The sequence below is a fragment of the Anser anser genome (assembly GCF_964211835.1).
Source record: "Anser anser genome assembly, chromosome: 12".
NCBI classification, from domain to species: Eukaryota; Metazoa; Chordata; class Aves; order Anseriformes; family Anatidae; genus Anser; species Anser anser.
The window spans coordinates 13,575,100-13,599,514 of NC_139733.1; the positions used below are offsets into that span (position 1 = coordinate 13,575,100).

The window sequence follows — 24,415 nt, forward strand, 5'->3', positions numbered from 1 at the left end:
CAAACACCTATAAACTGTGAGGGAGCTTTGTAACAGGAACAGAGGTCCAAATCCAAATACAGGGACTGAAATCTACCTGCACAGAATGGAACCAATCTCTTTAATGCAAAGAGTGCCCTGACTTGAATTTCAGATTTTCTGAGTTTGTGAGACATGAGCATCTCTGTCATACTTGGGGTTTTAATCTTTACTTTTAGGTTGTCGGCCTTGTATGTTTTTGTTAATTTCACTGCATAGCCAGAGGTGTTCAGGATGTGAAAATATTTTCTCTTCCCTCCCTTTTTACTCTTTAACTTGCTTAAAATAAGTTAGAACTTAAAAAATAAAAGGAGCCAAACTTCATATGAATCATCTTCCACAATACTATGACTGCCCCCTGTTCAGTATTTTATACGCATGCTCAGATGTTGCTAGTCAGGGGTAATCACTGATGTCTACATTTTGATTTAGCTGCAAGTATTATACGGAAGAACTGTAATAACAGTCACAGGGAAATGATGCTAACCCAATACCCAGGTATTTCTAAACATGTACATCACAGACAGATGTCAATCCACACTGAACTAGTCAATGATTCCACTGGTTCCAGTAGGCTGTCTGTCTCTGTAATGTGTTTTTAAAACCAACATAACCCTATTTTTTTTAGTCCCTGATGCACTCTGACATAATAGACTTAAGAAATGCATCCTCAGGTAATTTCTGTCCCTTTAGATTTGTGGTACTTTACATTTTGGTTTATTTTCTTCTGGAATGTATATTCATTGTCTTTCTTTCAGCTTTTCTAAGCTGAGATGTAGAAATTGTATGGATAATTAGGACTGTATGAGTTTCACAATATTTGCAACATCATTTCTGAATCTGTACCATCTGTGGTATAAATCTAATTTACAGTACTCTAGCACTGGGTGATGTCATGAGACTCTGTTAACTACAAATATAGACCCACATAGGACATAACTGTGTGGAGAAAAGCTGTTTAAAGAGTGCATCCCCCCCATTGCAAACTGTTAAATACACACATGGTGAAACCAAATAGATGAATAACAGGCTAAATGGATACAGCTGGTAGAAGAATAAACACTGTCCATCAGAAGAGGAAAACAAAATATTGTGTATGTTACTGACATAACCATTGTAAACTATGACTGGATTTTTTTTTTACACTGTTCACAAGGGAATAGAATCTTTTCGTGCCATCAATGACTTCATGGGGCAGAAGATGAAGCAGTTTTGATGAAATGCACTTCATGAGTGAGTCATGTCTCAGGAGACCAGAGGGTGGATGCATCCCAGCATTGAACACAGGCATAGATATTATCAAGTCTTTGCCTAAGCAGGGATTCAAAGACAGCAGGAAGTGAGAAAAGCCTTCCAGACCTTTAACTACTTCTTGAATCCTAGGTGAGGGCTGGAAAAGACTGTGATTGAGCTGCTTTAAGTCCTTGCATTAAGGTATGATCGAGCATACCTAAGCCATTTGCTAGTGAATACCTTTTGAACTAGTTATTGAAAATCTGTAATTAAGGAGATTCAATAGCAATCTTCAGTAGTCGTTTCTATTCTGACAGTTTGAAAGATCTTCCATAGTGCCTGTCTAAATAAGGTGGTTCCTTCTTGTCCCTTTTCCTCCAGTGATTGTGGAGAGCAGTCAATCCTCATTCTGCTGATAGAACTAGAAGGTTCCTACCATGTCCTCTCCTGGTTTTTGCTTTTTTTACTAACCAGAGAAGTGTGAAACCTTAGGGGTCAAAACTGAAAATTCTAATACCAGATCATGCAAGCTTGAAGTAAAGATGGTCATATTATTTTGCTTCTGTTTTCTATCCTTTGGTAATTAAATCTTAGCTCTTTTTCATATATACATTGAAAATTGGCTAAAATGACAGTATTTAGGCAAGTGTATAACTCCACATCTTACAATACGGTAACCTCCTTGCCTGCAAGCAGAAGGAAAAGGTCTCTGACGTTGAGTGGCAAACACCAATGATACATTTCATATTAGCCAAACTACACTGCAACAAAAATCTTTGCCACCTTGCAATTCTCCTTTCTCAGCAGAGACATGGAAGGTGTTCTACTTTCACACAGCGACTAAAACAGAACAGAGGAAAGGGATGTTAAAGACAAACACTGCACATTCAGAAATAATCTGATGCATTCCACTAGCCACATCTAATATTTAACAAGCACATGGGCAGAGAAAGTCTCAAGACACAAGGTTTATTATGTGGCTAGTGTGGGTGATAAAACAGCATGAATGCAGAGCAACTTCAAGTTTCCTGCGTTCTGTCATGTAATTAAATAAAATGCTGGAAAAAATACAGACCTCCACAAAAAGGCCTAAGTAATAGGAGTGAACGTCTCTTAAGATTTCAGAGTCCTCATGCAATGGTCTTTTCTGTAGTTAACAAAAACAAAAGCAAGTCCATGTAGAAAAAAACTGTAATTATTTGTCATGGGATAGGCCCAAAAACTGAGATCATTCTGCACTTAGGTCTTGGAAAAGACATAATTGTAATAATTTCTAAGTCTGCTTTTCTTACTCTTGAAAGAAATCTGTTCCATTTGTAATACTTGTTCCACTGCTATATTATATGGAAACTAAATAATGGAGAAAACTAAAACAAATTTCTTCACAATTTTGAACCACAACTTTTCAACTCTACGTTGGAGGGACTAGATGATTTATTACTAGTAGATGATCTATCAATCATCAGTTCGTTTGTGGATCTGTCAGTTCAGTCAGGACAACCCATTCAGCTTCTGGCTTTTCCACAGAGGCTGCCAATAAGACAAGCAGCTGTATGAGAAGTAATGTCACAGATGCCACAGTGTCACAAAAAATAATGATACAAGACAAATGCAAATTATCATATTGACCCTCCAAATGGCATATAATTATTCCTACCTTGGAATCCTAGATAGTTTCACGTATATTGACTCTATTTGGCCATAAGTCACTAGTGAAAATACTAAGTGAGGTGCAAAGGATACCATGGAAAAGTCCTTTGACTTCTTAGTTGGACTGCAAACCAGTAATAATTACTCTTTCAACATGTTTTTTTTTTTTTTTAATTAGTTTGCAACCACCTCAATGCAATTTGTCCAGCTCTTATTTCCCATCTTAACTACTGAGAGAATCATGTCAGACAGGAGAAAAGCTTTGAGGAATGAAGATGGGAACTGCATGCAATAGTCAAGAAACTTCTGGGCAAGCATATATTGAATTTGGGGTTTGTTGCTAGAGACAGTGATATTTTCTTTTCTACTTCCCTTCTTCAGACCAAAGACAAGAGGCACAGAGATGCCATACCCAACTTAAATAGTTTCTTATGATAACTACGAACAAATTTCTTCCTTCTTAATTTCACTGACTGTAATATTCGAACTTTTAAAGGTAGCTCCTTTGTCAGTGAGCAAAATTGTCTATTGACATTGTATTTTGCTGCAGAAACTGCAGAGGTGCATTTGCTTTTAAATGTAGGGAGTGAATATACTCTTCTAAGGGAAACAAATACCAGCACCTAGCCATTTGAACATATCTCATCTTCTTCCGCCACTGGATTCAATGGAAATTAATCACGCCCAAGATGTTGCTGATGAAGAGTATACAAGGGTATGTGTTGTTTTACAGTACATGATTTCTTTGAGAAGCTCCAACAAAGTTAGGAACCTTTCAGGTTTAGAATCTGCTTTGATGACATATTTTAGCTGAATCCAGGGGGGCTTCCAGAACTTACAATGTTTACAAAGCAGAAAGCACACATGGACAATTCTGCTGAATCTAGACCAAATTCCTTTCCATTTGCCAAACATTTCACAATTCTCTTTCTGGTGCATGGGAAATAAGCATGGACAGAGGAAAGCAAATGTAGATTAAAATGTTACTGACTAAAGCATTAGGTTTTTTTACTCGTTAATTTTTGGTACCTTCACTGCCAGGAAATTCTTACAAGTTGCCTCGGATGTTTCTTTTCCTTCTTCATCCTGTTTACAGAGACAAACTAGACTCCCTGTGGGTCTGATACTCCACAATGAAGCAAATGGAAAGTTTTCCATTTACTTCAAAGGGAGCAGGATCTGGTCCTAAGTAAGATTCCTTGTTTGGCATAAAGTAGGTTACATAAGGTAAAACTTGTTTTTCTACAGTGATTTTCTAGGCAACTTGGCTGTCATCTCTCTTGCAAATATTATCTCTTCTTCGAATATCTTGTGCAGTTCTTGATAATCCCCCAACTAAGTTTTCACATTATCTGATCCACACTGTGCCAGTCTGTATGATGTCCAGCACTCAGAGCTGCCAGGAGGTGCACTATGCTGCAGCTGGCAACTCAAAGAGCGGGTTTTGTTTAGAAAAAAGTTAGTCTGTGAGTATCAGCCATGTGAGTAGCATCGTGAATGTTAAAAAGAATCACAAAAGCTTCAGAATATATTATAGAAACAGATGCCTATGCTGATATGGCCAACCCCCAAATCAGCACCTCCTTCTGAGATGTTAAAAATTTGCAACCAAGCGAAAATACCATACAACATTTCTGGTTTTGCTGGCTCTTCACCAGTAGACTCAAACCTGAACAAGATTGTCATCCCCACCCCGACAGCATCCCTACTTCGCTGTTTCAGCTAGAATAGCAGGACATGTGTAAGCAGTTGTGAACTGACATTCAGGTAAGGTTCAGGTAAGGACAGGTCTGCCCACTCCCTACCTTTCCACTACCTTTCCACTGCCCACTGAGTTGCAGCCAAGAGGAGGAGGAGCTTTGTGCTGCTCTGCAGCCCCATACATCTGCACTGGCTGACATGTCTTTTTGGAGGGGACATATCCTGCCTTCTGTTGAGCTCTGAAATGAAATTTGTCTGTGAGAGCTATTTCATCCTATGAAAGACAACTTATTTGGCTACTCTGGTGTACCCAGAAAATATACGATGTCACACTGTACCTTTAATTCACTTGTTGCACATAAAGTGTGTGGGCTGTTTCTGCTGATTATAATTGGTGTGTTTAACTTGACGTCCATGCAGGTTCTCCATAAGCACTACTAAGAACCTGTGGTTTGCCACCACAGCATCTGGCATTCAGACCATCAACATGAGGTTTAGCGTATGGTTTAGAGAGTAACCACAATTTTGATGGTATGATCCACATCGCGGTTCAGCCAGCAGGAATTCTGCAATTATAAAGTCAACAAGTTTTCCCTGCATTTTATTATTGTTGTGGAAATATCTTTTACTACTGCTAAAGTCCAAATCAGAAAAACATGCCTATTCAGGAGTGGTGTTTAAACAAATGTCTAAATGCTTTCCTGAGTCAGGGCTCAGGGCAGATTCACCCATGCAACACTCATACTACGTTTAGGAAACTGTCTCTTATTTTTTGCAATGGGGTAAACAATTTCTTATCTCACATTATTAGCCTTTAAACAGTGTTTTTCTTAAAGGCATGTTTATGAAAGAGCTATTTAAAAGTAGTTTAATTTTATTGCTTAATTGCTTTCATTAATGTTTTTGTTGTTGTTGTTGTGTTTTAATCGCTGAATTGATGTTCTCTGCTAATTTTATCCCTGTGAAGGAACTACAATAACCCTGCTAGTAGAAACATTTGACTGAAAACAGTTGTAAATATGCTTTAGGGCTGGTAAAATATGCCTTACAATTCCTTTAAGAATTGCTTTTCACAATAAAGCTACAAGAGTCTGTGTATGCGTGAGAGGGAGAAAAAATTGCATTATCTCAGAGATATCAGCCACCATTTTGCTACCAACACTTCTCTAACGTTCTGTAGTACAGCACATTTATGAGGGTCTTTCATTTAAGCTCCACACAATGTACACTGTTCTGTCTCTAGGTTAAATTAGACACAGCCACCAGTGCTAGGAAGTTGCTGTGATGTGACAATCATAGAAGCTGCTGTGTTTGGCCTCATACATTAGGTCCTTGTGTTTTTAAGCTTCCCTGGGATGAACAGACTGCTATGTTGTTTCTGTCCTCAGCTCACCTACCTCTCACCACAACAAAAGTTTGCAGTCTTTTACCACAGCTTTTCAAGGCCTTTCAGCCAGTGCACTCAACCCCACAAATCTCCTAGTAATTTAAGCAAATTTTTCTAGAGTTGTACCTTGTGGGTACATGGAGTTTGCAGTTAAGTGATTTGGAGGCAGGTGCAAAAAACATATGGAGAAAATTTTCACAGGATCTTTAAAAAATCATATTACTCTGCATAAAAGTTATAAAATCCTGCATCCATTTCCTTGCCTTGTTTTACTCATTGTGCTAGAAGGGACTTGGGGATGAGTCTTGTGCCCATTACGGCTTCAGAGTCTTTCTCTTGCAACATACAAGTTTTCTGCTAAATTATGGACTTTCTCTCCCTTTTTCTCCATTTTGTCAGACAGATTCCTCATAAATTTGGCTGGTCCGGTGCTATGTCAGCCCTGCCCTCCCCCACTCTCCGAACTGCAGCCATCTGCAGAGGAGTTGTAGAAAACTATTTTTCTCTTGGCTTCCTCTGCTCCATTACTCAACATAATTTCACTTGAATGGGAGCTACGCACGTTGCCAAATTCGCTCAATACTGAGGTAAAAATTCAGAGAAGAGTATGCAGGCCCACACTTGGAGTGGGTTTTGAATCTCACACCCCCAGAGCCACTATGGATTAAACAGCAGAAACTCATCTAGTCCAGACAGTGACTCAGGTATTCACTTATTGAAATATTGAGCCCTGCTCCACTTTCTGCCTCCTCCTTTCATAGGACAGTCCCTCAGATATTGTGACCTGTTGTAACTCAGGGGCGGCATTTCAGCGCGACAGCTGTTACTTGTATGCAGCTTGTTATAGACTGATAATGGAGTTGTTGGCACTGTAGGTAAAAATAAAATGACACTAGCTCAAAGATGAAGAAAAATCAAGCTAGCACTGAGGAAGAAAACAATAGGAAAACAGAGAGAAATGTGGCCTAAGGCAGAGCCAGGCGTGTGTGTAAAGACAGACGGAGGTGAATGCAGGCAGAGGATAGAGTTGTGTCTTGAAACTGCCACAGGCCGAGGTTAGCCTGCTATATTCCCTCACACGAAGCATGGATTTTGTACCTCTTCCGGTCTATTTATCCTGTTCTTTGTTACTGTTCAGATAGGGGCTTAGCGATTCCAGTCTGAATATGCAGCTAAACACTGTCACTGATTTTTTTCGTCACCATTACCTGGTTAGTGAATTTGGAACTGGTGGCAGCTCACTCACTCACTGCTGTAGAGACCAAAGCCTGTATGGTCTCAGGTGGCCTTGCCCCAACTGCCCCAGCTCTCCTTATCCCTGCCAAGTTCCCTCAGACTTAATTTACCAGAGTGACCAAGTACAAGCCAGAAATCCAATTCCCTCTGAAAACACCCATATGTGTACTAGTTTTCAGACACACACACTTATTAGACCTTTCCCCAGAAACCAGCAAGTGAAATAGGAAAATAATGGCTTTTTTCATTCCTGATTAGAGCAGGAATTTGAACTATCAACCCACCCATGGCAGGCACTGTACTCCCAAGCCACTCATTCTTTTAAGTCTTTGCAAACTTGAAAAAGTTGACGTAATTTTTTAATTTGGTCTCTTAGAAGTCAAATCTGCTCTCCTCAGGACCTGATATTGAAGAATTTATTATAAATCTGCACAGATACACCTCTTAATTAGAAGAGACAACAGAGCCCATTTGAACTGTGAGGCAAACAAAGGGGAACTGGAGACACTAGTTTGTACTTAACCATTCAAACGGCCCAGAAAAGGTCATTTTACTAAAAGCAGGTAAGGGACCAGCCTCTGATGTCATTGCAAACTGCTGTATCCAAAATTGCTCTGGCAACATTACAAAAGTGAATACAGAGCCCAAAGACAAACATTTTCTCCGAATCAGCAACAGTTGCTCTGTTCTGGAAGGCTTCCAAATTTAACCTTCATTCATTAGGGAAAAAAAAAATAGACTGAGAATAGCCCAGGAGAAAGACTAACAACCACAACATTTGCTGAAAAGACAAAAGGTAAAAGAAACTGAACAGGCAGATAGAAAAGCAAGAAGCTTGAGGTGTTATTCTAAGATGAACAGAGTTTAAAAAAAAAAAAAAAAGTGGAATAGAGATGGAAAATATGCACTTGTTCTCTCAGCTGCAGATCAGAATTTAGGTGAAATAATTTTGTGTAGGCAAAGGTGAATAAGTATTGTGTAATTTCTTGGAAGCACTGTACAATAGTAAGAGATGGTCCTACACTATTTGTTATAAACCAACCAGAAGTTACTGAGCTTCATGCAAAAACTACCAGATTAAATTCATGGTTTAGTGTAGCAGGGTGAGCTAAATGATTGAAATTGATCATTCAGGCATTAAAATCCATGAAGCTATAACCTCCTCTAAGTCATGACTCAAAGCTGCTCAGGTGGTAGATATACAAATCACAGCCTTTGGCAGCAATACCAGACTGTTGTAACAGCACAACTGTACTGTGAGTCAGATCATGGAATTAATCCAGATTAAGAATATTATTGCCAAGGTAAAAAAAAATATATATATATTTTTTAATATGGTTTAGTTTCACAGTCCAGTTTACACATGACTCAGGGCATGATGCAAAAGGCATAGACAGAAGCAGTAACAAAAGCAGAAATATCTTAAATTGTGCTTGCTGACAAAGACTTTACATCCTAAAACCACTGCCCGAGAACATAGACACTATACCAAGACACAAAAGCAGAGTTTGCTTTCAAGTGGCTGCTAAATCCAATATGATTGTGATTGAGAGCGTAGTATAACATTTTTGTTCCTGTCCTGGACTAATAATATCTTCAGACTGCCAGCATATCATCCTGTAAACTTCTAACCTTTGCAATAGCTGATTAGAAAACTGGAAGCTTGATGTAGACAGAATATTAGTATTGAAAGCTACAGTTTTCATCTTTCAAAACTCATAGCATGCATTAGTGACATAACTAACCTTGGCAGAAAACATTCTAAAAGCTGGACTGCAAGAATACAAACCGTCACAGGTTATGAACATGGTACTTCTGACTGGTTTTATAAATGTGGTAGTTTATATAATCACACAGTCTGCCCGCCTGTGAGTGCGCCTATTTCTCTGATCCATTTTGCACAGTAACTTTGGAAGGCACCATTCAGTTTCAAACAATTTTGTCAGACCAACTGAACTCTTAATACAATGATGATCCAATGAAGGGGAATGATCCTTGGAGACAACTAGAGTTATCACAGTAATAAGGAGAAGCAGATGGAGGGAGAGGTCATGAAAATAAATTCCTTATTATTTCTGAAGTACTCAATTATTGCAGCAATGAGCACTGTAGAAAGGCCCATATAGGCCTAAATTCTTTTATATCTACGGCTCAGTAAGCACTGAGTGATGTGGTGTCACATATTGCATGTTAAAGATAAAGTGAAATATTAGAGATGTGAGACACAAATCTCCTGGATCTTAATCTTTCCTCTGCTGTACCAACACATTTATATGTATTCATATAAATCCCTGTCAAAAACTAATCAGACTTGAGCTGAAAAATGGCTAGGCTTCTTAAATGACTGCATGAATCTCAAATAAGTCTGTGTTGCTCACACCTTACTTTCAAATCCCCTCCATCTGGATCACCAGCTCCAAGCCTAGAAAGGAGAAGCATTTTTGCCTCAAATGCCTCCTAACAGCCAGATATCCTAAATCTCCCAATAACATGAATCCAGTGGTAATCAAACAATTATCAGGGTCCTGAAGGCTTTAATAGGGCTTTAATGGCTGTAACCAGCCCCACCTGGGACTCACACCCCATGCCCTCTCTCCATAGGCCCAGAGGCTCCATTTAAGCTCAGCCTTGGGCCTGTATTTCTTGTTTGAGCAATGCTGTAGGTGCTCTTGCTTGCACCTCTGCCTCCTGGATGGACCTTGGGCTTGTGCTATAGGTGGCTTCCCTCCTGGTAGACCTGTTATATTTGTTGTAGCTTGTCTCCCTTTCTGTTTCTAGCGTGGGCTTTGGTCAGGTGTTGTAGGTTTGGTTCTAGGCCTGTCTCTTGCTGCTCTTGAAGTGAGGGCACAATCTTTGCTGTGGTCACTATCCCTTAATGTCCTTGCTGTTCCATGATAGTCATCTATCATATCATCTACTTTTAATTCTACCTTCCTTTCTAGGACCTAGAAAAACATGTGTCTCTCCCTTATATCTGTATTTCTTTAAATATTTTATTTACTGTGGTTTGATCATCCAGTGAGATCCTGTGTATCCTGAGGTCTTGTGTTATGCAGGGAGGACAAACTGCTTTTTGGACCCACTTAAGAGCTGTTAGTGTATTTCAGCAGGGAATAACAAGTCAGAGACCTGCTTGCTCTTGTGGTGTTGAGTGTGACTCTCACATTCTTCCTTCCCTGAGCAGATATCTCATTTCCTATTTTATCTAACAATTTCCTATATATCATTCTTGTTCCTTCCTGGACTTCAATCCCTGGCTGCCTTTCCTATCTCTTCTTCTCTAACAGAACACATTGTTTCTCTTGTTACTTACTTCTGCCCCTTCTATCCTCATTTCGCATTTTGTTCAAATGTAACAGGTCTCTTCACAGCTCAATTTCTCCTCCAGTCTTTCTGTCATTACCACTTACTGAGTTGCTTCTTTGCTCTCTTCTTTTGATCCTCTTTCTGTACTTGTCACTTCATGTTGCACTCTCCTCCTTAACTACTTTCTCCTATGAATGCAGCCTGAGATGATTCTCACTGACTAAACATCTTCTACCCAGTCACACGAAACACAGGCACATTTGTGTTCTCTTCAATTATCCTCTATTATTTTCCTAATTCCTATTAGTGCTTCTTCCCTGTTCTAAGCCAGTCATCCTTCCATGTATTTTGAAGTATATTTGCAACTGTTCAATAGTAGGGAGGCAGGAAGCTTCCTTTATGCCTCTGTCTTACTTGCAACATGTCATCCCTAGATAGTATCCACAAACTACGACTTGCAACAAAACAAATCAGTGGACAACAGATAAATGAACGCATCTACTTAGCTTCAAAGACCAACTTCAGTCTTCCTTTCTCACTGAACTTTCCTGTTTACTCTTAATAATTGTTCATGAGTGTTCACACCATCTGTGCTGTGCACTGTAAGCACAGGGTCCTGTGGAATAATGAATATTTGATCATATCATTCAAGGCTAAAACAAGATTGCATAGTTTAATTCTGCCATTTCCCAGCTGTGTAGTCTCTGTATTCCTTTCATGTGATTTTTATTGTATAAAGAAAATGTATATTTTGTATACCTATAATCTTTTTGAAAAAAGACAATTTACGAATGTTGTGCTGAAATACACAGGCATTTCCTGTAAACTAAGAAATTTTTGGTTCTAGTCTGTTTTGGAATCAGTTGCAAAGTTCAGAAAGTCTGAAGTTTGGGGGTCACTAAAAAAATAATTCTATAGTTCTGGGTCAGGCTCACTTTTTCCTCAGTCCTGGTCCTTTTCTCTGTTCTATGGTTTCTGAAAAGGACTCATTGCTTTTAAGTCACTGTGTTCAGAGGGGGAACTAAAAAGCCTGAAGACCTGAATTCAGATGTAGAAAAGCCCAACACTGTTTCTTATTGGTATTATTGTTTTTCTGTAATTTGTCATCATATTTAGTACTTTGAACATGGATGACTTTCTTGGACAAAGGTCTGGAGAGGCATCCCATAATGTGCTACATGCTGTATCCTCTTGAGGTTTGCTGGTGCTGAGCCCTGACAGAGAAATGCATACCCTGAAGTCTGTGCTCAGTCTTCCGTGAGGAGGCAGCCAACCGCTCTGTGCAGCAGCAAATCTGCCAGCTGGCCAGAGAGGGGCAACGGCATCAGCTGCAGCCTATCCCCTTTGCTAGCTGCATGACATATCTGGTCTGGGAGGATTAAAAACCAGGGCAGCGGAGAGCAAATTGCTGCAGGGAGATGGCTTTGGGGGCAGGGGAGAGCGCTCACTCTTTTTTGAATGTTTCTGTCTTGATCCTAAGCTACCTGCTATGAGGGATGAGATTGAGGGAGGACTGCAAAGGGGAAGTCTGACTTTCAGGAAAGACTGTGGAGAAGCATAACTCACATTAGTGGTGAGATTAAAGGATTACATTCAATTCACACCACAGTCAAAATGAAATCTCAGTTTCTGCTTTTTGTGTAACGTGCAGTGGGCAGAGCTGTGATGGTGGTTACAGAGCTTAGCATCCTGAACTGTGCACAGGGGAGAGAGTCTAGTCCCAGATTTCATTTGCTACTCTAGAACAAGTGTCTCCCTCTGTGTGAAATACATGCCACTAATTGACAGCTTCTTTTGTGGTGGGCAAGGAACAAGACCTATGGTTCCACCTTTCCTCAAATAATTTCTCAGAGGCCTTTCTCTGAGGCATTGCAAACATATTGCCATCTTTTCTTAATAAATTAACAACAACAACAAAAAAATGTGTAAAGCACTTTTTGGAGATAGTTCAATTATAGAATCTCATGCACCTGTAGTGGACCTGGTTATTATTATTGTGTGTGAAACTAATTTCAATAGTACCTTTCCATTTGAAGGCTGGACTCGCCCAGTTTTGATATCAAGTTTCTAGCGTGAATACCTGATTTCAAAACAGATATGTATTAAAATATTTTCATGAGTAAAATTAAATTATTGTATTCCACTGAAAGCAGGTAAGTACAGAGGAAGCAAGATCTTTCTTCAGATAACTTTTCAAGCAAATAGTCGCAGAGGAAACTACATTATTCAGCCATCTCTAGTCAAGACTTTTTGTCACTTCACTGTTTCTCCTTCAAATATTTTGTGAACTTCTGTTTCATCGCTTAGGTAGGTTCATATGTTTAGTTCCTGTAGATCAACTCTGTTCTTCATCCACACCAGTTTCGGTTGAACATCTTCTAGTTTCTCATTATCTGGTAACAATATGGTCAGAACTGAAACCAGTAGTGGAGGTACAGTTTTCTCACAACTGAACAATAAATAACTATTTCCTCTCTACTTAGAATCACAGTGCTTTTTCTTACACAGTCCAGAGTGTAACTGGGTCATTCCTGATCATCTGTTCTTTGCATATTCATATGTAGGCTGGTAAATTGGTGCCTATTGTACCTAGGTCTATTTCAGCATCTGTGCTGTCCTCATAGAACATGTGGTTTGGATTGTTTCTCTGTGGGTCTGCTGACTGGTATTTTTCCAGGTTTCACAATTATTTTTGTTCAATTTTTAACTGTGCTGGGAGGTCCTGGATTACTTGCTTGTTTTTCTAACAATTTATATTTTAGTAATTCATGATGATTTAATTACCATCTTCCAGATCACTGTTAGTACCAAATAAGACAGGGTCCAACACCCTCTGTTAGGCTGTGTTCTGTTCTCCTGTGACTCAGCTCTGCTAACCAAGACTGTATTTGACACTGTCTGGAGGTGACAACCTGCTCTGGCTTTTTGCATGCTCTTATCCTGAATTTATCAGTTAAAATAAGCTGCATTTATTTACATAGTTTAAACAGTCTGGCCTCTGTCCGTTGTCCATAGAAGTGAAATAGCCAGCAGAAGGGTTAAATTGTTGTCATGTGTGTTTAAACTACAAGATAAAAGAAAAATCCACTTGTGAAGAGATGAAGCTACATGTATGCTCCAGGCTCTGTGGGTTTCTTAACAGAATCAGGCAGCTGTGGGAGAGCTGTGCAGAAGTCCCAGATCTTCATGAGGCTGTTGGGCACTACACTGTGTTAATGCTTGTAACTGTTTGTGTTCTCTTTCCTGACAGGTCCATGGGAAGTGTGTGTGCAGACACAACACAGCAGGAGACCACTGTGAGAAATGTGCACCACTATACAACGATCAGCCTTGGAAGCCAGGAGATGGAAAAACAGGGGCACCAAATGAATGCAGAAGTAAGTGGGAGGGGGTTTACTGATCCAGGGCTTCAGGGTGAGCACTGACGATGACAGCAGGCAAAGTTCTCTAGCTGAGACGTCATCAATTCACATTAATGGTGCCATTACAGAAATGGTGATAAGTTGCTGGTCCTTGATGGAATATTTCAGTATGCTTATTGTTTTACTGCAGCTGATGCATTTGGGCTATTGGAAAGTGGAATTCACAACGTGGAAATCTTTTTGCCCACACTTATATCCCCTCCTGCATTTTAGCGTTCTAGGGTTTTGTGTAAGGCTTAAGATACCATCAGATAGGTTTGTTTTACTATGAGAATATGACACAACTTGCAACCACCCAAGCTTCTTGGGTGTTCTCTGTGTTGCAATTTTGATTTTTTTTTTTTTAAATGAAAGTCAAGGATTGCGAGCAGAGGAAATGTGTTGTATTCAGATATTTCCTCTATGATTCACAGTAGGAAAATGATACTATTTAAATAGCATGTCGTGCCTATTGGATAAGCCTGAAGTACATTTCCCTGTTTCCCATCAGAGTGTCGCTGTCATAACCATGCTGACAGCTGCCATTTTGATCTGAGTGTTTGGCTGGCATCAGGAAAACGCAGTGGTGGAGTCTGTGATAACTGCAAGCATAACACAGAGGGACATCGGTGTCAAAGGTGCAAACCAGGGTATTACCGAGATAAAGGGAAACCCATGTCTTCTACAGAGGTCTGCAAACGTAAGTGATTACTGTTATATCCAGTGAAGATAAATGAGTGGTGGAAGCCTGTTGAAAGAATCAACTACTATGGAAGTATTACTATCCTTTCTTTGTATTTTGTTCCTAGACTTCAGTTTTCTGATCAAAGGTAATTTTCCTGATTTTCTGTGGCTATTCCCCTGTGGTGTCACAATTTATTTTTTTCTGCCAACTGCTATAGTTCTCCAAATTCATTACATCCTGGCAAAAAGTACATTCCTGTTGTGCTTGCATTCAAAATAACGTGATTCTGTTTTTCACTTGAGGCATGTTTCATTTAACTTTTTCCTGCAACTCTCTTAAGACTACGGGCTTATGTGTAAGATTTTGTTAAATTCCATTTGATTGTGCAACATCTGTGAACATAAATGTATATGATAATGGCTACAGGAGGTGCATATCCATATGGGAACAGATGAATCAGAGCTCACAGTCTTATCTCTGAATTCTACAGCTGTATTATGGGGTGTTCTGCCCAAATTAATTGCCTCATTAACACTTCAGCAGGATGTGTTAGGAAGTAACTCACATACAAAGGCACTAACATGCATGTATAACCTCTGGATCAAGGTAGTTTGCACCCAGACAGTCTGGAACATAGCCAGAACAAGCCCAAATCTCCCTTACTTACTGTAGATGTTCTCTGAGTATTCTGCCAAGCTTCACACCTCTTATTCCATCTGGCATCTATTTGGGAGGATGCTATTTTCAACAATGTACGTAATTTTGATTCTCCCTTTGGATAGTCTTCCCTTCAACTCAGACATCGGTTGCCGGCATGGAGAACTTTGGCCTCTGTCATCTATACTCATGTCTGTTGGCAGCATATGCCTTTGAAGTTTTCCTAACACTTTGATGGCCTTCATCAAGATTTCTCTTAAATACTCCTCTCCCTGGGACTAATGTCCTGTGATATTGCTTAAACTTTCTGTGAACAGCACATCCTATGCTTCTGGTCTTTTGTACGCTTTCCACTGGAATATCTTCCCAATTAGTGGCAGCACAGACTGCTTCCACATGACTCTTTCTCTCTGATTTCATAATTTCCAAAGAAAACTGATCAACAGACAGGGTTAGGGTGAGTTTACCTAATTTACTCTGTATCCCATAGTGTTCTACAGTGGTCTCTCTTCAGTCCTATTTTTATTCGGCGCAGATTTTCCACAGGGAAATGTTTGTAATAGGGATACATCTTTATGCCAGAAGACTAGTTTTCAGTCTTATGGTATCTGAAAGTATTTGTGTATGAACACTGGTATACAACAGCAGGGTGAAGGTGTAGTAAGCAATGTTATGTGTAATATTAGATAACCAGTAAAATCAAGGTGCACTGGAGAGAAGCAGAGAGGAAAAAAAATTGTTTGAAAATAGAGCCTACCTGTGTGGAAACCCTAGAACAGTCTGCCTGGGTGAAATCAGACCTTGACTCTACCTCTGCATCTTTTGTCTGGTCCCATTACAAGCCTTGTAGTGCCTCCTGCATAGCAAAAGAAAATCTATTCAGAGGGATAAGCTGAAATTTACATTGCTGAAAGAACTTTATTCCTATCATGCCAATCAAGCACAATAACATTCTTTTCACCTGGGAACATGCTGCTGCCAGCAGAAGGCCCCCAAATGCAATTGTTTCCACTCTGCCTTGTGCAATCAAGCCTAGATTGCTGCCACTCCACTCTTGCCACCTGAAAGTTATGTCTTTTCCAGACTCCCTGTACAGTCAGTGGAGAAGCAGTAGGATGTCCAGGGTATGATTTATTGCGTTCCAACATAGACGCCTGTGATAGATGAACTGAATTGCACTCTGAAGGGTATCTATTTCTTTTCCCTGACTTAAGAGGTATTCTGGATCACTAGCCTGCACTACAGTTTCTGTTGGTTGAGATGAATTGAACAGGTTTGATCAAGCATTAACACCAATAAGTAAACCTGACTTTATCTGTGCATAACTGAAGTCAATGAGACCTTTCACAGGCATGTAAAGTCGTGCATGAATGCTTGCCATATTAAGGTATAAGGGAAGGGCATGCATTTCACTCTTGAGAGCATCAACTCCAGTAGACTGGTGTGTGCATGATGCTTGTACTTGTGTGGAAAAAGAAGGGATATTCCAGATATAATTAAAAAGTTAAACTTATATATAGTGAGGAGTGTGTGTGTTGGGGGGGATTTAGTCTATGTCTTTTCTTATCTAAGGTGAGGAGGACAATTCCTACAATGCCCTTTGACAAATTACCTTAACAAGGTAGCATTTTGTATGATGAAAGAACGGATCCCCACTTCCCCGTGTGATATGTAGGCAGTGTGTATGTGTGCACTTTATGCCGTACCTCTGCAGGCAATTTTCAGGGACCATTACCATACTTTGGACATTATTATCAGTGACAGCAAAAATGGAAACCATGGGGCAGACAGGCAGAATTGTTTTGGTTAGACTCAGTTTGATTGAGGTGAGATTTCACCTTCAGAACCACCACCATCTCTTTATGCCTAGTGCTGATACTAGAATCAGACCTCATGCAGATTGTAAGACAGAGACCATCTTCTCCATCCTTTATGTTGCAAGACCTGCAATGCTGTTAAGTGTAATCTGATGTGGTATGAGTAAATTGTTCAGGTTGTATGACCCTAAAAACTCTGGTTACTTGTTAAAAAGTACTAAAAGCAACAATTAGATCAGGTACATTTTTTTTTTCTCAGCCTGCTGATTATAAATTGAAGAGCTGCCAATTCTGGACCAGAAGGTGAGGATTTACATGTACCACTTCACAGAATCACAGAATAGTTGAGGTTGGAAGGGACCTCATCAACTCACTTTGAGAAAACCATGCGAACAGTACCAGGCAAACAACACTAAATAACCCACCTGCTGGGCAAATGCTGAAAAGCAGTAATAAACTACATACATCAGACTGAATGGATTATTTTGGTGAGAGCAACCTGGTCCTCAACTTCCCATTTTGAAATCAGAGAAGAAAAATCTCCATGGGAGATCAAAACTTGACCCATGTGTACAGTGGATACTGAGCTGGGAAAGGAAATCTGATGAAAAAGCTGAATGAAATGCTGTGCTAATCCCTTTGAGAAAGCACGCTTGAAGAGTGCTCTGCCATCCAGAGCAAAGTCTAGGTTCAGCTGTGGCAGCCCCCTCAGGCTCCCAGAAAGTGAACAGGACGCTGCCCAGGCCCAGAAAGTCTTTAAGCATTAGTCATAATAATGAACAGCATTGTCTCTTAATCGCTGCTAGGAAAAAAAAAAAAGTTGTATAACAATTGGATGTCCTGGCACTATCCAAACCACCCTTTGCTGACCCTCCAGTATGAGACTGCAAAGACATTCCCTTGGAAAAAAAAAAATAAAAAAATCTGTTGAAGTTTGACATGTAAGTGTGAATCTGCTATCCCTTTTCATCTGCAGAGACATCCCTTTGCTTCTCTTCTTCCTTGCAGCTGGGGATGAATGAGAGCCAGGTCATGTACAGAGACTTGTTTCAACACTGTTTAGATTTATTAAATTAAAAAAAAAGAAAGAAAAAGGAAGGCATGAGAAAAGTCCCAGAGCCAAGCCTGGGACACCTGCTTGTTATTGGGGGTGACAACAGAGGATTAAGCAGTTTGAACATAGATTTGTATGAGAGCTTTGACTCATAAACCTAATCGTTTCCTAACCAATGGTTAGAAAAGCTGCTGTATCCTTGGCTCTTTCCTGTGGCTTATTTGGAGGCTTAAAGGATCCTTCTGAAATGGCACCATCTTTTGTACTCACACTTGGTTTAGCTTAAAAAAAAATGCAGGCATGTAGACCCATTAGAAAGGCTCTCCAGGAAAACAAGCTTTCTACTCTAAGCACAAGGGTTGAAAATTAAAATGTGACCAGACGCACATGTACACACACTCTGAAAAGCTCTGCTGCTCTTCCTTTTACTTCTGCACAGAGGGAGTAAACTTTTAATTGTGATATCACAAAGGCCTGATCACATCTTGGTTCAGTCTGTCTTAATCAGCCCCGACCACACACACACACACAGCTGTCTATCTTATTGCCTTCAGTTAAGAAGCATCGTTGGCTGAGTCAATCCCCGCATCTGACATGCTTTAAAAATTGCTCTGACTTGGTCATATGCTCAAAAGATGCACATGTATATATTTCAGATTCAAAAGGCGTTGTTGCCTGTTTTTCATCAAATAGCCGGTCTGCTCACAACTATATCTTCTGCAGTGTAACTAGACAGAAGTTTAAGGGGAGATGCCTCAAAGTCCACTGAGCTACTTGGACCTCTTGCTATTTTCCTATAATGTGGGACCACACTGTTGCAACCCAGATTACATTTTACATCTGTGTCTAATTACATGGAGAAGACAGCTGTGTTGAGGGCAGACAGATTTATTGAAGACTTGAGTGGAGACTGTTGTATGAATAATTCATTTTTTTTATTTCTTGTCTCCCTCTTTTACAGTATGTTACATCCAGTAGAGTGACAAAAAAACTTAGGAGAATAAAAGCCAAGAGGATGCTGCTAATACACAGTGAAGTGTTTTTCATTACACTGCTGTCAAGGGGAGAACCCATACAAACCAGCCATCTCTGGGCCAGAACTGTCCGCACACCGTCCCTAACATAATTGATGATGCCTTTGACAAACAAGGCCATTGTCATGCTGGGTTATGTTTTGTTAGACAGGGAGGTGGATAAAGAGAAGACTAGGGTTTGCCAAGAGGAAAGAAGCAAAACTCAGCAGGGGAAGGTTCTTTGTTAAATATTGGGAAATGTAAAAGGATGAGGTTTTGGAAACTTGCTTTTCTGTTCCTTTAATTATGAGGTTTATTTTCAAATCTGTGATACTATTAAGCAGATAAAACCCAGTCATCAACAACTGTCCCTTCAGCATGTGGCAAGTGAGCTCTTATTTGGGGAGTTTCCTTAGATGCATAACTGCAATTTGGCCATAACACTCTGTAAGCCAGACAATGTACACACCCAAGCTGAAATGCTAAATAAACACAGACTGAGTAAAGCATTTGCAAGCCACTTGTATAACTCATCTGAAAGTGTTGTACATTTACTGATCCAGTTTGCTCTCTGATCCACCAGAAGGCTGTCCATGTTTCTAATTGGGAAATATGCCTCACAGTTCATTTGGGAACATCAGTTTTCCTCAACTGCAGTCCTGAAATAAATTAAGAAACAAACTCAAAACCAAACAAACAAGACAACAACAACAAAAAGCATGCTTTTTTTTTCTACCTCCTTATCAGTTGTCAATGCTGTCATTCACTGTCCTGCAATACTTTCCCTTAGGGATAGGCTGGGAGAAGGCCTTGTCTTGAATCAGAATCTAGACTTGGTAATAGGGAGGCTAATGATGCTAAGGATATATCCATCTGTTATGTGACCCTCACTGATAAAACATGAAAACTGGAAGTAAAATAGGAATGAAGACAGATCCAGAAGTTGCAGAAATATGAGGAATTTCAGGTGAAAACTCCACAGGTAGATCCTATCTACAGAGATACTAGAATGAAATCAGAAACCTGGATTCAAGCCAACATAGATGTTGGCAACCTCTGACTTCTTGTCAACCGCAGACAACCTGCATTAAAGAAAGCATGAGTTTCTGCTCCTTATCCCCAAATCTAAGGCATCCATTTTTTTTCAGTGGCGGATGGAACTAAATGTCTTCTTTTTTAGGATGATGTAGTCAGCCCTGCAAAAATCTGGGCAAAAGGAATTCAAGTTGAGCAGCGACAAATCAGAACTTGCCTTTGAAACTGTCAATGCTAATGAGCGCTTCGTTGTTACACCTGCTCTCCAGAACTGACAGCAAAATCCCTGGGTTTGCTCCCAAAGTCAAGACTGCTTTGTGGCAAACAGGCGAGCCTGCTGCCGTTCGCCTACCAGCTCATTGTGTTGAGTACATTGCCCATGACAGCACGCTTATTTTCTGTCCTTAGGCTATTGTGCTAATGTCCCTTGAAAACAACTGACTGAGATCCGTCTACAGCAGAGTGTAATAATATTATTAAAAATACTGGCATAAAGAACACAGAGCATGGTGAAAAAAATAACTATGTAGTAAGCAGATCATAAGAAAAATGCCTGTTAAACAAAACTGCTCACCCTTTTTCTCATACTGTTTTTGGAAGATATTTTTTCTTGAGCATCAAATGTGAGGTTGTAGACGAAAGTGAATCTGCACTTGCTACAGTTAACACTCTTTGTAGTCAAATACTCCCCCTCCCCTTGGAAAATGACGTGTGGAATCAGAGCATTCATTTGTTCTACTATCTGTGAGCTCATGAAGAAAAGTAGTTTGATTAGTAGCAATGATGGGCAAACTTCAAAAGCTTTGGAGATCATGTTTGGTTCAGATAACCATCCAAAAGGCTGGCCCCTGATCCAAGCTATCCAAACACCTTGGGTGTCCAACATTTAACCGAAAATCTCTGTTAAAGCAGGTCTTAGCCATAAGAGTTTCATTCCTCCCCTTTTCCAGATGGATGATGTAGTGATGCATTTACTTCTCAGTCTCTGCTACAAGCAAAAGCCAGGGCACACCGCTTTGTTAATATAAAAGTTCAGCTTAGTTCTCCTTTTAATCTAATTTGTTTGAATATCAAAATGGGTGGGTATGTTTATTGCTTTTATTTTACCTATGCAGAGCTGTTGGCACAAGGCTTGACCATTTCAGCTTGCCTCTTTCCTGATGAGGAGAAGTCAGCTGAGCCTGGCTTTGCAACACTAGATAGATAGATATAGATATGACTTTTCATCTCACTCCCTTATGCTGTCACCTTGGAAATATACTGGTGCCATGGGACTATGCCAATTTGTAGTATTTGAAGGCAGAGTGGCCCACAGGAGATGTAACTACTGCTATGTTGTCTTGAGTTGCCAAGGCTGGTGTCAAACATGCGATAGCATTGAAGATCTTTTATTTTTTCCTTGTATTGCTCTTCAGCTATATATGAAGTATGTCTAGTGAGTTTAGAGATCCTCTCCCATTCTGTCACCTTTTCTTTCAAGAAGACTGTTTGTGTGTTTGGACAATAAATTTAATCAGCTTCCCCCCACACCTACAGTACTGCATGGTGAGACATCCCTTAGAATTCCCAGTGAAGGAAATTTGTGGACTTTTTGGAGGCAGAAATTGAAATATTTCAGGTCATCTGAACCACCTGCATAAGCCACATCTAGCCCCAGAAGAAACACTAGTTTTGTGCTGTTTCCTTCATAGGAAAGATGAAATATATGCAGGCAGTAGCTGTCATTTGAGACCATATCCATGTTAGTGAATCTTTCTGTGAATCACCTGAAAGCCTCTTGAAAATTGAACGCACAGTGGAGGCCTCCTGCCACTGCTTCAAAACCTTGTATGTTCCAGACTTGTGGAGCAGGAAAGAATTTACTTTCACATACATGAGTCTTGGTTGGATTTGTTTTGCTGTGTTTAATGAGTTAGAGTATTGCAAGCACAGGCTGACAATGCAATGGTTACCTGCATCGTTCCGATATAAAACTGCTGAGCATCAGGAAGAGGGAAGGGGTCTACCAAGCCTTGCAAAAATGTCACTTAACCAGATGACCCCTGGGCACATAATCTCAGTCACCTCTTACCGTATTTCCATAGCTTGCTCCTGCCAGCCAATGGGTTCAGCCAACGCAACTTTCAGCAGAAGCTGGCGATGCCACCCCAAGACGGGATTCTGCTACTGCAAGCCAGGTGTGGCGGGCCCCAACTGCGATAGATGTCTCATGGGCTACTGGGGCTTTGGAGAGAATGGCTGTCGTCCTTGTGACTGTGCCAGAGACTGCGACCAGCATACTGGAAACTGTTTCAATGGGTAAAGAAGCCCTTGTTTGGGTTCGCTTTGAGATGGGATTCTGTAAAAATGAAACAAAGTTTAGCTGAAATAGTGCAGTGATGACAGTAAATGGAGGATGCTGGAGGGGACCAGGGGATGCACATGGTTTGAAAAGGTGGCTGTAAGTCATAAAATGTCTCTTGGATTCCATTTGGTGTCTGCCACACATGTAAATCCATTGTATTATCCAATGCAAACTAGAAATGATGACTTTGGCAGTAATAGGCAAGTCCACCGCACCAAAGTAGTCTGTACAGCATTTCTAAATGCACCTATTTGCCTTGGAAATAAATGGAAGAGTCTGGAGAGCTTGCCTTTCCTCTGTGCCCAGGGTAAAAAGTTACAAGGTCTACCTTTTTGTTTCTGGAAGGCAGGCATCTGCACCCCAAACATGCTTTAATCTCAGTACAGAAATCCCATGGCTTGCTTGCTGGCTGGCTGCAGCATTATTGGTTCTGCAGGTATCCTTAGATCATAGTGGTGCCAGCAAGCAACCACTAACTTTGAGTCACTTGGTTCAGTAAAAATAAAAAAAAAAACAACAAAACCAAAACTAACCTCAAAAAAAAAAAAAAGCAAGGAAGGCTCAATACACAGTTATTTCTTAAAAATATTAAGTCAGCAGCGCTGCTGAGGCCTAAATAAAAGCCTAGATCTTGTTGTTTCTCTGTATGGCATAAAGTCTTGCACTTATTTACACTCCCAACCTGGAGAGAAAATTTACCTGTCTGGATGCAGCTACATGCTACAAACACTTGCTTCCCCCCTTCTTGTGTCCTAACCAAGTCTTCTCTTTTTTGTTCCCTTCCAGCTATGACAATGAGCCATTCTTCAATATCCCCATTGGGGGACGAATCCCTGACCTTGTGCAAACACCAACTAATGAGAGTGAAGATGAGTGGAAATGGAATGACCACGAGCAGGGATTCTCTGCCCTGAGGCACCCAGGTACAGCCCAGAGTCTGGGAACAGCGGGAAGCTTCCCTCAGTGCAAGCTCTTTCTTCTCTCCACCCCTACTTAAATTCTCCTACTCATCTCTAGCTCCAGTCTGTCCCCCATCTGCTGGCAACATCTGATGATTTGAACTATCGTTGGTTATTATTATACCTACATTGTTATTTTCCAAACAAGGCTCTAGTTTTTTCTAGCACTTTGTTTTTGGAAACTGATGAGACATAATTAAGATTGTGTGAAAAAACACTCTCCATTTGTGGTCCTAATTATAGTCACAATGCTTATGAATTTGCACAGCTCCTTCTCAAGTATTTATTCAGTTTCCCACAACTTCAGATGCCACTTGCAAAAATATCATGTCAGCTGTCACTGAAATTCAGCCACCTCTGGGGTGGCACACAAATGATTTTAAGAATAAGGAATTCCTCAAGGCACAACAGCTCAAAAGAGAAAGCAAAGAATTATACTGTATCCAGCTAATGACGCAAGCTTATGGAATGAGGTGGAGCCTTTAATACTTTAACTGTTGTCGGTTTTGCTTGCCAAATGTGAAAGTCAGCACTTAATAGCATCAACGACTTTGTAAGGCCCAGAGGTAACAATGCCACCTGTTGCATATCAAGACTTCCCCTGAGAGGAATATTGCCTTAATAACAGCAAAGTTCAGCATTTCTTAGCTTATGTGATTGAATAAAACGTATTTTTACCTACTTGATTTATACCTGGATCCAACAAAACTCTATTAAATATCAGTTTATTATCTATATAATAGGCCCCATGAGGGCTTCATTTTACTCAACAGTACTGATAAGATATCAGACCAATTACTGTATCATCTAACAAGTAACAGATTTGCAAATAGCTGAGTTCACTCTCAAACTTCAGGTCCACCCAGATTATAGAAGTTACATACATTTAAATTTATAACTGAATAGCATTTGCTTGTCT

The 24,415-nt window shown here is 40.2% G+C and overlaps 1 protein-coding gene and 1 long non-coding RNA gene across 4 annotated transcripts in view; one reads left to right on the forward strand and one right to left on the reverse strand.

The window, feature by feature from the left end:
• Positions 1-24,415, forward strand: part of LOC310880411 (netrin-4-like) — a 54,799-nt gene that overhangs the window by 23,082 nt on the left and 7,302 nt on the right. For all 3 annotated transcript variants that reach the window (XM_083796201.1, XM_083796202.1, XM_083796203.1), the window contains exons 4-7: positions 13,782-13,908; positions 14,444-14,632; positions 22,278-22,491; positions 23,324-23,460. In XM_083796201.1, coding sequence (XP_083652327.1) covers positions 13,782-13,908; positions 14,444-14,632; positions 22,278-22,491; positions 23,324-23,460 — 667 coding nt within the window. The remainder of the gene's footprint in view (positions 1-13,781; positions 13,909-14,443; positions 14,633-22,277; positions 22,492-23,323; positions 23,461-24,415) is intronic.
• On the reverse strand, positions 19,447-22,402 carry LOC310880433. The gene is made up of 2 exons (XR_014571681.1): positions 22,265-22,402; positions 19,447-19,817 (listed from the first exon to the last, which is right to left on the reverse strand). It is a non-coding gene; the product is annotated as an uncharacterized lncRNA (long non-coding RNA).